The 13,593-nt window shown below is 39.7% G+C and overlaps 1 protein-coding gene across 1 annotated transcript; it reads left to right on the plus strand.

Moving 5' to 3' along the window:
* Positions 1-1,165: 1,165 nt before the first annotated feature.
* On the plus strand, positions 1,166-12,608 carry LOC141293939 (gamma-interferon-inducible lysosomal thiol reductase-like). Its single transcript, XM_073826008.1, has 7 exons — positions 1,166-1,366; positions 10,148-10,336; positions 10,425-10,493; positions 11,878-11,967; positions 12,064-12,216; positions 12,303-12,371; positions 12,468-12,608. Exons 1-7 carry the CDS (start codon positions 1,223-1,225, stop codon positions 12,525-12,527), a joined length of 774 nt encoding a protein of 257 aa, XP_073682109.1. The 5' UTR covers positions 1,166-1,222; the 3' UTR covers positions 12,528-12,608.
* Positions 12,609-13,593: the final 985 nt, after the last annotated feature.

Below are 13,593 nucleotides of genomic sequence, written 5' to 3' on the forward strand. Positions count from 1 at the left end.
CATGCCATCACACTGCTCCACCATGTTTCACAGATCATGTTGTATGCTTCGGATCATGAGCTGTTCCAAGTGTTCTCCATACTTTTTTTCTTGGCCTTTTGTTTGTTTTAATCTTTCCTTGTTTGCATCTTGTGGTGAACCCTCTGTGTTTGCTCTTGTGAAGTCTTCACTGTTGTCCTCTATGAACATCCAGACCTTTTTGTAAGTTGCTGAGCTCTCAAAATGTACCAAACTGTTAATTTGGCCACTTCTAATGTTACTGCTATCTCTCAGATTGATTTATTTTGTTTTACTTGCATGCAGAGCTCCTTTGACTGCATGATGTGGGTTTAGAGAAACAGCTTCCAAATACAAATGGCACACTTAGAATCAACTCCAGACCTTTTACCTGCTTAATTGATGTAGAAAAAATAAAGGAATACACAACTTTCCATGAAACAGCTTTTGAGTTGAAAAAGGGCAAGGTATGTAAAGAGCTGTAATTCCTTAAAGAATACCCTTAAATTAAAGCTCAGATTTCTTTAAGCACTTTAAGTCCATATTTATTATATAACTGTAACTTGAATATGTTTTGGTCAACAGCTAAAATACTAAAAATTGTGTCCTGCTTCAGCATACCTGCCTGCCTCTTTTTCAAGCAGTCTTGAGAAGCTTGATTGGATGCTTCAGGTGTGTTTGATTGGGGTTGTAGCTAAACTCTTCAGGATAGTGGGTCCCAAGGAACAGGGCTGAAGTTTTATGACCGAACTTTGGAATTTTAAAAAAATTGATGAGTATAAATTCCTCCTTTCTCAATTGGTTTGATTAAATGTAATCAAAAGTGCACCTTTAAAATACATATTTGTTTTAGTCAAATAGTTTATTTTCATAAAATTAGCTTTTTAAAAAATGAATAATGTAAATTTTAGAAAAAAATTATCTGTTGGATTTTTAGGCATTTATTTTGGTGTGACCAACTTAAGCTAAATGATATTTAAAGGCTTTATTAAGGTATTTCTGTATAGTTATTTAATTATTGTGATATTGACAAAGCCATAACACTAATCTCAGTTGTGAACCCTCTTTGCTCATGAGCAGCTTTTCTTTACTGATCCGAGATCAGTGAGTGTTGTTTCTGTTCAGCTGCAGCTGCTCACAGTTGATTGGAGCGCCGAAGTTATTTTGATGAGAGGAGAGCAAACTCGAGCTCTCATACTGCTCACAGAAAGCTCAGGGAATCAGCATGAATGCTCTCTGTGTGCTCTTTTTGTTTCATGTCATATTCCTTGGAGTTTATGAAATCTGGTGTAAATCTCACCCAAAGCCTTCATGTGGATACCCTCCATCCCAATGGTGTAGTTCTCTGGAGATTGCTACAGAATGTGGGGTAAGTCTGTTTAAGAGGTTGATTTAAGTCTTGAAACAAGTTCTCTTTATTGCACTTTATTGCATTTTACAGGCATTTCTGTAGATCAGTATCATATTTGTAATGATTTGTGAAGGTAACCTAAAATACAGAATTATTCATCTGTTTTCCCTTGCATTATGCAATATAATAGCCTATGTTAATTTCCTCTCCTCAGTGTGTTAATGGCCGTCTAGAATATTGACTTTTATTATTGCACAGGTACACTGCTCTTGCAAAGAAGCTGTGTTCGACATCACTTTCAAAGACTTCTTTGTGCTTGTAAATTACTGTCATGCTTTTGAACACAAACAGCTTCCAATTAAGCGGACCACGAGGTTTCCCGCTTCACATCATGAGTTTGATGAGCCTCCTTATGTCTACAACTGTATGTTATACTCCGAATTCAGAAATTCTGTAAATAGTTGGTTTAAAAATGAGCTTTAGAGAATTAGTTTAACTTTTGAGTCTGTTTGTTTACTTGTGTGAATTTCTGTGCTATCAAATAAAATGTATGCAATTTTTATGACTTGAAGTCATAAAGTCATATTGCATGTGTAACCCAAGGACTTTTCCTGAATGCAGGGATGACCACAAAAGAAACAAATTAATACTTAAACTGATGTCACGTACATAAATTTATTAATACAAATAAATTTATAACAATTAATATAAATCTAAAAATACATCAGAAAGCAAAAAAATTACCTCTCCAAAAAGATGATATTAATGGCCAGCCAACCCTTTATAAACTCTGATACACTTACAGCTTCTCAACACAAAGTAATTACACCCTCCACTTTCTATACATGTAAAACACCTCACTCAAAATAATCACACTCCAAATCAACCATTAATTTCACTGCAAACGTAACCCTCATGCAAATGAATACTTAAGGTGTTTAAAGCATCGCATGTATAAAGGACTACAAAGGTTGGCTGGTAACACGAGGCTGGGAAGTGATATAACAAACGAACAAATAAACAAACAAACAAACAAAGAAAAAAACGCTCAGCTAGCCAGTCTGATTCACAACATTCATCACATCTTAATTGCGCTGGAGGCATACAGCGCACACATGTCGAGACCAGCTAGCTGAGAAAAATGTAACGTAACAAACACTGGAGGAACAGCGATCAACTAAACCTAATACAAAAACAAAACACAATCAACAATATTCAAAAGGAAATTACAACACTTCATTTTTATTTTAATCCTATTAAAATAATAAAAACATTAATAAGTCCCATATTAAAAACCTCTGCAATTACCTGCAAGGCAGCAAGCAATCCTGAACTATTTTCCACAGGTATTCCAGATCAAGGAAGAATGAGCGTGACCATCGGCAAACATCAAAGAAGAATGAACGTGACCGTCGACCAACAAATCCACGATGTTTACATCTACCTTAAAAACATAACACTCTTATTTAATAAAACCCGTCTTTGTTAGCAAAACAACCAATGTTTATTTAGCATACCTGCTCACCCAGACCATATACATAATTAGACACAGAGGTACTACCAGACAGCACAACGTTTGCATCTGCATTAAAAACAATACCGTAGGTTAATAAAAAAAGCTTTGTGAACATGAAGCTAAACAATATTTACTTAGCCTACCTGCTAACCGAGACCATGTTCGTGCACAGCCAAACAAGGACGTGCCACCCGACAGCACGCGTCCACACAACAGATCGGACCCCGTCTGCAGGCCTACTTTCAGATGCCTGCTTAAAAGATGTACACTACCTGCATAGCCACACCCCCCATTATTAGCCACGACCCCGGCTACATTCTTCCCCCCAGGAATTCAACGGCGACCCGCCGATGCACACATGCACAAGAAATTACCCCCGAGAACAGCACCTCAATTTCCAGGGTTACAACTCCTCTACTGATGCAACTAGCGTCCTAGGCAGTCTATATGGATTTGAGTGCTGACCCGCTGTAGTTCTTCTAGAACGCCTCAGCTCTAAAGGCTGAGTCTCTGATACAGCGGAACTATCCAAAGTACCATCCTCAACCGGCACTTCACAATCCCCTGGCAATAAAACACAGGAGGCCAAATCACTATCTGAATCAGTATCAGACCCACTGCTGGAACTAACTACTTCATCAGATGCAATAGGATCTACATCACTTAATACCGGGTCAATCAATGCCTTACGCATTTCCATCCGATGCACCTGCTTCACCGGCCCTGCCTGAGACACAGGAGCAACAGAGTACACAGCACCCTGCTCCCCGGGTTCACGGACCACCTTATACAAACATGAATCATACACATCCTGAATTTTATTTCGTCCACGAGGATGGTTTTTAAGATAAACCAGCTCACCCTTTCTAAAACCCTGATCATTTATCATACCCTCATAGCGTCTGTTACGGCGAGCAACCTTTTCTCTCAGCCTCTCCTGAACCTCACCATATGCTGCCTGAAGCCTACCTTGATGTTCAACAATCCACTGTTCAGGCGTCTCTGCAGTCTCTTCCAACTGATTATTTAACAAAAAATCAACAGGTAATTTGGGTTCGCATCCAAACATTAGGAAATATGGGCTCATACCAGTAGAACAGTGCACGGTGGTGTTATAAGCGTAGACAAGCTGTGGCAGATGTTGAGGCCACCGATGTTTTTTTTCTGGTGGCAAAGTCCGCAACAGGTCATGGAGAGTTCGGTTAAAACGTTCGCACTGCCCATTACCCTGTGGATGGTAAGAAGTAGTGCGACTCTTCTGTATACCGTAAATCTTACATAATTGACCAATTAGGTTACTCTCAAAATTTCGCCCTTGGTCTGAATGCAGACGACATGGGACCCCAAACAAATGGAACCAATGTCGGACCAAAACCTCTGCCACAGTGCTTGCTCGCTGATCCCGAGTCGGGATGGCTTGCGTGAACTTAGAAAAAACATCAGTGAGCACCAAAACATTTTCCCTCCCATCACTTGCAGCCTCTAACAAGGTAAAATCAATGGCCAAAATTTCATGAGGCCGGGATGCTTGCAACGTTCCCATAAAAGACCTCACCTTTGGTTGGACTGCTTTAGCAAGAATACATCGCTGACATTCCCTACACCACCGTTCCACATCTCTCATCATCCCTGGCCAATAACAGCGACGCTTCACTAATTCTGCTGTTCGATCTTTACCTTGGTGCCCATGACTGTCGTGCAAACTACTAAACACCTCCCTTTGAAGTTTTTGAGGCAACAGTAACTGATAAATCTCTCGATGGCCATCAGGTGTATACGATAAACGATAGAGGCACCCATCTTTCTCACGCAATCGATCCCACTGCCTAACCAGCTCCTTTACAGCTGGATCCCTACCAGCCAACTCTGAAGAACGTAAAACACTACCTGCATCCCAAGCCTTTATAATAGGGCCAATAACTGGGTCTGCCCTCTGCAGATAGGAAAGGTCTTCCGGTGAGCGCCCAGGCAATGCAACAACTTCACTAGCACTCACCACTACCCGCTCTGGAGATCTTTCCCTTAACTGTTGCCGTAAAACTTGCGGAAGTTCTATTCCTGGCAACACATTATTCATAACCTGTCGAGACAATGCGTCAGCATTTTGATTTACTCTTCCTGGCCGGTACTTAATCACAAAGTTAAAAGAAGCCAGTTGTGACAACCACCGCTGTTCCAAAGCACCCAGCTTTGAGGTCTGCAGGTGACAGAGAGGATTATTGTCAGTGTAAACAACAAAATTATTCCCCAACAAATACTCCCTAAATTTATCACATACAGCCCATTTCAGGGCCAAACACTCCAATTTCATGGAGCTGTAATTTTCCATATTTCGCTCTGTCCTCCGCAGACCCCTACTAGCATACGCAATAGGTCGACGCTTCCCACCCTGCTCCTGGGACAAAATTGCCCCCAAACCCTGATGGCTTGCATCTATCTCCACCACAAAAGGCTTGTGGAAATCTGCATATGCAAGCACAGGTGCTGTAATCAGCTTTGTTTTTAATGCTTGAAAACTATTTTCACACTCTGCATTCCACACAGACACTAAAGGCAGCCGTGGCGTTTTACCCTTCCTTACGGAGCCACCCAGTTTTGTCACCAGTTCATGAAGAGGCTTAGCCAGCTTTGCAAATCCCTCAATAAACCGGCGATAATAGCTGGCAAAACCTAAAAATGAGCGAAGCTCTGCCAAATGCACTGGGCGACTCCATTCTTTTACTGCTGCCACTTTATCAGGGTCAGTGGCAACCCCCTGCTCGGATACCAGATGCCCTAAATACTTTACTTGCTTCTGGAAAAAACTGCATTTGCTCAACTTGATCTTAAGACCTTCCTGTTGCAATCGTTTAAAGACCTCCTCCAACCTTAACAAGTGTTCCTGTACAGAAGAGGAAAACACAATTATGTCATCCAAATACAAAAGCAAAGAAGAGAACCGCTTATCCCCAAACAACCGTTCCATGAGTCTTTGGAATGTTCCTGGTGCATTACAGAGCCCAAAGGGCATACGATTAAATTCAAACAATCCAAATGGAGTACAGAAAGCTGTCTTCGCCTTATCCGCCTCAGCTACCTCAACCTGATTGTACCCACTTGCTAAATCTAAGGTGGAAAACCACCTTGCACCAGTCAGAGCATCCAAAGATTCCTCAATTCGCGGGAGTGGATAAGCGTCCTTTCTTGTCCTTGCATTTAATTGACGATAGTCAACACACATCCTAATTGTTCCATCCTTCTTCTGCACCAGGACAATTGGGGAGGAATAAGGACTACTACTCTCCCTAATCACCTTACTATCTAGAAGCTGTTGAATATGAGACCTTACGGACTCATACTGAGAAGGAGGAATTCGTCTATATGGTTGTCGAACAGGTTTCTCATCCACTAGAGGAATCTCATGTTTAATCAAAGCTGTACATCCTATATCACCCTCAGCAGTAGAAAAAACAACTTGATAATTGCTAAGTAACTGCTTTGCCTGTTCCATTTCCTGCTCAGAAAGTCCGTCAAAAGAAGGAAGGTCAATATTACAACTAGACAACGGCTCAGCTACATAGGCAGAGACTTGAGCACTATAAACATTTTCAGGACAAATTTGTAACTTGGGTCTGGGGGCACTTACCACTTTCACTACTTGAACAGTACCTATAATACGACGGGGTGCCACCCATACCTCAGTACTCCCTACATTAACAACAGGTGCATACACTAACCCCCTCTCTGCATGCACCAAAGAGGGAGACAGCAGCAAACCCTCTGGAAGGGTATTTTCCTCTGGCCCCAGTGGTTCTAACAGAAACTCCATCACTGCACCTGAAACTTGGGGACAAGTAACAGGAACCATAGTCATGGTACCTGCAGCAACACGAACGGGAGTCTTGCCCTGCACTCTCACCTTAAATGCAGAAGAAGAATTTGAAACCGCTTCAATTTTTTGACAACAGCGGAATGCCTGTTTCCATGCTGGGGCAGCTGATTGTATTCTGGGAATCTGAAAAAGCTCAGCACCATGTTCATTAAATAAGTTGACATAACACTCTCGAATGATATTCATACCCAAAACAGCTGGAATCTTCTCCTTCTGAGCATACATAGTAGGAGAACAAGAATCCTTCACAATCAAAACTCCTTTACTAGGTAGTGTGACCCCAAATAAACTAACATCAAGTTCTACATACCCCACACATGGAATATCCATCCCATTTGCTGCTTTCAATGCCAACCAGGCACAGTCACGAAGACCACCTTTATTGAAATCAGAAAAACAACGATTGAAATAACTCTCGGTTAAAGTGGTAACCATAGAGCCTGTATCTAGTAAACACAAAACATCAACAGTTCCCATCTTAACAGTCAGTGTTGGACAAGACCCTACCAAACTAGAAAAGCCTTGAGAATTAACTTTTGAGCCTAATGTCCCCATCTCCAGCATGTGGCTCTGCACCCTGGAGGACTCTAGTTTTCCGTCAATGAGACTGACTCAACGACGGCCCCACCACTAGAACCAACTGCAGGCGGGGACCTAGTTTGCAAATTGGTGGTACAATATCTCGCTATATGACCAGCTTGATTACATTTGATACATATGGGTTTACCATCAGGTGCTCTGCGAAATCTACTTTTGGGAACTCTATTAGCATTACCCACAACCCCTTCTGGGGTACTCAAAGTTTTGAGAATCAAATCCAATTGTGCTTGTTGTCTTAGGACCATATCTTTCAATTCTGCAAATTCAGAACTAACAACCCGATTCTCTTCACATGTGGAAACAACTTGAGTTTCGAATGAGTGATGGACTACTTTACTTGATCGATTTCTTTGAGGCTGCCCCTCCTCCACCCAACGCATTGCCTCTTTGCGTAGGTCCAGGAGGGTCAAGGATGAATCCTGCCTCACCAACCTCTTTAGTTCTCTTCGAAGAGTATGGTCCTGAACATTCTCACAAAATTGATCTCGCAGAACCACCTGGTGGTCAGATACAACATTAGGATTAGCTTTTCGTACCTTATCCATAAGATTCATCAATGCATGAGAAAACTCTTGTAAAGATTCCCCCTCCTTCTGTTTTCTATCAAAAAACTGATGTTGCAAAATCACATAAGAAGAAGAGGAACAATACAATTCACGCAAAACTGCAAATATCTCAGTAGGATTCTCTTTGACTTCCCCAGGCCTAAACTTAATTTCAGTCCGAGCCTCCCCCTCTAGATGATCATAAACAAACATGGCTTTGTCTACCTCAGACATGTGTCTCCCCCTAGTACAGCTTTCCACCTCCTCAATCCAGTCCTCCAAAGAAGGAGAACCAGAGGACACTTTACCAGAGAATTTGGAACATTTTCTCTCTCTAGGAAAATATATTGCCTGTTCACGCCGCTGTGCATTACCTTCGGGGGCTGAACTTGATGTAACACTTGGTAAACCTCCAACCTGAGGCTGGCCTCTCAGTCTTTCATTTTCCACTCTCAGTTGCTCCAGCTGTTCACGTAGTTGTTGCAGCTCCTCCGCCATAACTGCAGTAGACCAATCCAATGTTGCCAAAAAGCAACCGTCGTACGAGCTGATCGCTGTTCCTCCTAAAAAAACAAAAACAAAAACAAAAACTATCCACTTCCCAGCCTAAAAAACAAACAAACAAAAATAAATAAATAAATTGGTCACCCTGCCGACTACGCCAAATTGTAACCCAAGGACTTTTCCTGAATGCAGGGATGACCACAAAAGAAACAAATTAATACTTAAACTGATGTCACGTACATAAATTTATTAATACAAATAAATTTATAACAATTAATATAAATCTAAAAATACATCAGAAAGCAAAAAAATTACCTCTCCAAAAAGATGATATTAATGGCCAGCCAACCCTTTATAAACTCTGATACACTTACAGCTTCTCAACACAAAGTAATTACACCCTCCACTTTCTATACATGTAAAACACCTCACTCAAAATAATCACACTCCAAATCAACCATTAATTTCACTGCAAACGTAACCCTCATGCAAATGAATACTTAAGGTGTTTAAAGCATCGCATGTATAAAGGACTACAAAGGTTGGCTGGTAACACGAGGCTGGGAAGTGATATAACAAACGAACAAATAAACAAACAAACAAACAAAGAAAAAAACGCTCAGCTAGCCAGTCTGATTCACAACATTCATCACATCTTAATTGCGCTGGAGGCATACAGCGCACACATGTCGAGACCAGCTAGCTGAGAAAAATGTAACGTAACAAACACTGGAGGAACAGCGATCAACTAAACCTAATACAAAAACAAAACACAATCAACAATATTCAAAAGGAAATTACAACACTTCATTTTTATTTTAATCCTATTAAAATAATAAAAACATTAATAAGTCCCATATTAAAAACCTCTGCAATTACCTGCAAGGCAGCAAGCAATCCTGAACTATTTTCCACAGGTATTCCAGATCAAGGAAGAATGAGCGTGACCATCGGCAAACATCAAAGAAGAATGAACGTGACCGTCGACCAACAAATCCACGATGTTTACATCTACCTTAAAAACATAACACTCTTATTTAATAAAACCCGTCTTTGTTAGCAAAACAACCAATGTTTATTTAGCATACCTGCTCACCCAGACCATATACATAATTAGACACAGAGGTACTACCAGACAGCACAACGTTTGCATCTGCATTAAAAACAATACCGTAGGTTAATAAAAAAAGCTTTGTGAACATGAAGCTAAACAATATTTACTTAGCCTACCTGCTAACCGAGACCATGTTCGTGCACAGCCAAACAAGGACGTGCCACCCGACAGCACGCGTCCACACAACAGATCGGACCCCGTCTGCAGGCCTACTTTCAGATGCCTGCTTAAAAGATGTACACTACCTGCATAGCCACACCCCCCATTATTAGCCACGACCCCGGCTACACATGTGTAGCCTTACTGTACACTCTTAAAAATAAAGGTGCTTTAAAAGGTTCCTCAAGCGATGCCGTAAAAGAACCATTTTTGGTTCCATAAAGAACCATTCAGTCAAAGGTTCTGTGAAGAACCATCTCTTTCTTACCTTTTTATAATCTGAAGAACCTTCTTTTGCCACAAAGAACCTTTTGTGACAGAAAGGTTCTTCAGATGGTTAAGGTTCTTTATGGAACCATTTAGACAAAAAGGTTCTTCTATGGCATCTTGAAGAACCTTTATTTTTAAGAGTATAAGTGGCCAAAATTTCTATATTCCTACTCCATGTTTTGTGGTGGTGTTTTTTTTTTTTTTCTATGCATCTGAATAGGTACGGAAACAGTGTATGGAACTGAATGCGACACGGCTAGACCCCGTGGTTCCTCCTGTAGAGATCTCTCTCTATTACGAGAGCCTGTGTCCAGGCTGCAGAGCGTTCCTAACAGAACAGCTCTTCCCAACCTGGACTTTACTAAAAGATATAATGAAAGTCAACCTGGTGCCTTTCGGCAATGCTAAGGTACAGCTATGCATAAGAGTCTGTAAGCTGTAATGAAGAAAATGTTATGATATTACTTGTTTTTATGACTGTTAACTTGTAATTTAAGGAGCTTCCTGAAGAGAATTCATTCTCATGTCAACATGGAGAACCAGAGTGCTACGCTAACATGGTTGAGGTGAGTTTGCAAACAATGTTAACTACAGTATAAATAAAATATGCATACACTATATTGCCAGAAGTATTGAGTCACCCCCTTCTAATGAACAATGTTGAATGAATGTTTAAGCATATAATGATATTCTAGGCAATTGTGTGCTTCTAATTTTACAGCAACAGTTTGGACAGGACCCTCTTTGATTCTAACATGATAATGCCTTTGTGTATAAGGCAATGATTAATTCAGTCATTGTGGAAGAACTTGACTGGTCTGCAAAGCCAAGTCCTAATCTTAGTTGAACACCTCTGGAGTGACTTTAAATGCAGACCTTGAGCCAAAAACTCGTCTCCAAACACCAATGACTTTAGTCTTTAGACTTTAGATCAGAAAAAGGCACTTCCAAAACTGTGGCAACAAAGATGGAAACAATCCATGTGTTTATAAATTTTATTTCCATCTCTGTTGCAACAGTTTTGGAAGTGTCCAAAATGACTGTACCCTTATGTACGAGACATTGGTGTTTGGTGATGAGTTTTTGGCTCAAAGTCTGGATTTAAAGTCACTCCAGAGGTGTTCAGCTGGGTTTAGGACTTGGCTTTGCAGACCAGTCAAGTTCTTCCACAATGACTGAATCAATCATTTCTTTTTGAACCTTGCTTTATACACGGATGCATTTTCATGTTAGAATAGAAAAGGGTCTTGTCAAAGCTGTTGCTATTAAATTAGAAGAACACAATCCCCTAGAATATCATTATATGCTTGAACATTAGGATTTGTACTCATGAAAATTACTAAAGTGGCAACGTAGTATATGTGACCCTGGACCACAAAGTGATAAGGGTCTTTTTTTATTATTGAGATTTATGCATCATCTGAAAGCTGAATAAATAAGCTTTCGACTGATGTATGGTTTGTTGGGACCATATTTTTTTCAAGATGCAACTATTTGAAAATCAGGAATCTGAAGTTGTCAAAAAATAAAAATGTAGTGAAAATCGGCTTTTAAAATTGTCCAAATGAAGTTCTTAGCAATGCATACTTATCAAAAATTATGTTTTGATATATTTGTGGTAGAACATTTACAAAATGTATTCATGGAACATGATCTTTACTTAATATCTGAATGATTTTTGGCATAAAAGAAAAATCGTAATTTTGACCCATACAATGTATTTTTGGCTATTGCTGCAAATATACCCATGCTACTTAAGACTGGTTCACATATTTCATTACATAATATAGTTAAACTATTTTATCCAATATGTGTGTGTTTGTGTATTACACTTGAATTATTGTTTGTGAAGGCAGCAAAGGCATTAGGTTTTGTGGATGAGCTGATAGTTAGTTTCTTTCTCTAGTTAGTTAAACATTCCTAATTTTTTTTATTATTATTTCTTAATAGGCATGTGTTTTATATGCAGCCAATCATGCAGCATTTCCTGTCATTTACTGCATGGAGTCATCTGCAGATGTACTAAAATCTGCTACGCATGTAAGCATCTCTGTCTCTGAGCCAACTTTACTGTCCCTCATTATAGCATTTTTTTGAGCGAAGAAGAGCTATTATGAGTCATTGTTTCTTTGCCAGTGTTTGCAGCTCTATGCACCATTTGTTAAATGGCAGACCATTGAGTCTTGTACCAGAGGAGAGCTTGGTCATAGTTTGATGCATCAGAATGCAGTGAAGACTGGAGCGCTCAAACCGGCACACACTCATGTTCCCTGGATCACCATCAATGGAGTGAGGCCTTATTAAACGAATCTACATCTGTCATGCTGAAATATGTCTGGTGTGGGAATTTGAGCTTTTTTTTTTTTCTACCTCAGGAATACACTAGTGAATTGGAAGATAAGGCCATGTCCACTCTTTTCAACCTTGTATGCAGTTTGTACAAAGTATGCTCGTGTCTCTTCACATTTACCATTTCTGATTGCTGAATTATTGCACATCCTCATCAGCTTTATTAAAAAGCTTGTGTACCTCTATTACAGGGAATCAAGCCACCAGTCTGTACTGGAGCCCTGAAAAAACTGGACCGAAGCTTATGCTAGTGGAAGAGCGGAGTGTTGCTAAATACACATGATTCTAATGCATATTATTATTATTTAAACCTTATCTCTTGTTTCTGTGTGTTTGAGGATAAACAAAAAAGAATAACATTTTAACATGCTGACACTGTTTTAATCATATGTTTGTGTACTTGGCTATAGTTTTGGGACAGTATAGTGTGCCTAACATAAAGTGTTTTTTGTAACTTCATTATCAGCTTCAATAAATAGACTAATAAAAATGACGTGAGCAAATCAATAACATGCAGCACATACTGCCTCCTGTGGCAACTAATGTCTCCTAATGACCTTTTTGCCTCAGTGGAAAATTTCCATTCGAAAATGATCTAGCATGTCTAATGGATTCTAATGGATTTTTAAAACCCATGTGAATGCATGGAAAATCTGGGGGGGTGTTCCATAAACCAAGTTTACCAAATAAGTCAGGCTTATTTCAGTTAGTCTGACTTATTTTGAGCCAAATCAAGTGACAATAAGTCAGACTAACTGAAATAAGCCTGACTTATTTGGTAAACTTGGTTTATGGAACACCCCCCTGGAAGTGTAACAAACCAATTCACAGTGTTTTTGTGTTTTGTCATCAAATTCTTAGCACTGAAACTGAGGCTGTCACTGGAACTGCACTGAACTCATTAGAAGATTCAAGAAACAGGCTAAGACTGTTCTCAAGTATAAAAAAGCACTTAGCTTGCTACAATACCACTTCCTTTTCTTTTTTCATATTTTCACCTCATGTCTCTTTCTATCTCTAGGTAACATTTCTCTAACTCTGAGATCGAAATCAACTTCACAAAAAGCTTAATTAACCACTTTAATTAAGCTGTGTTTATGTCATGATTTTAACATGATATCTGTATATAAAGTAGCACCTTTATTTCTGTAGATCTAGAGGCACCATTACTTGGGGACCATTTTCTTCCAATATTTTAAATTCTGCTACATACTACTTTTCACCAGCAGATGGCATGCTCAGATTGTTTTCATTCAACAAAACGTGCCTTTAAAAACCTGTCCAAAGGAAAAATTAAAAGTGGATAACCTATCATTT

This window comes from Garra rufa, chromosome 20, assembly GCF_049309525.1.
Source record: "Garra rufa chromosome 20, GarRuf1.0, whole genome shotgun sequence".
NCBI classification, from domain to species: domain Eukaryota; kingdom Metazoa; phylum Chordata; class Actinopteri; order Cypriniformes; family Cyprinidae; genus Garra; species Garra rufa.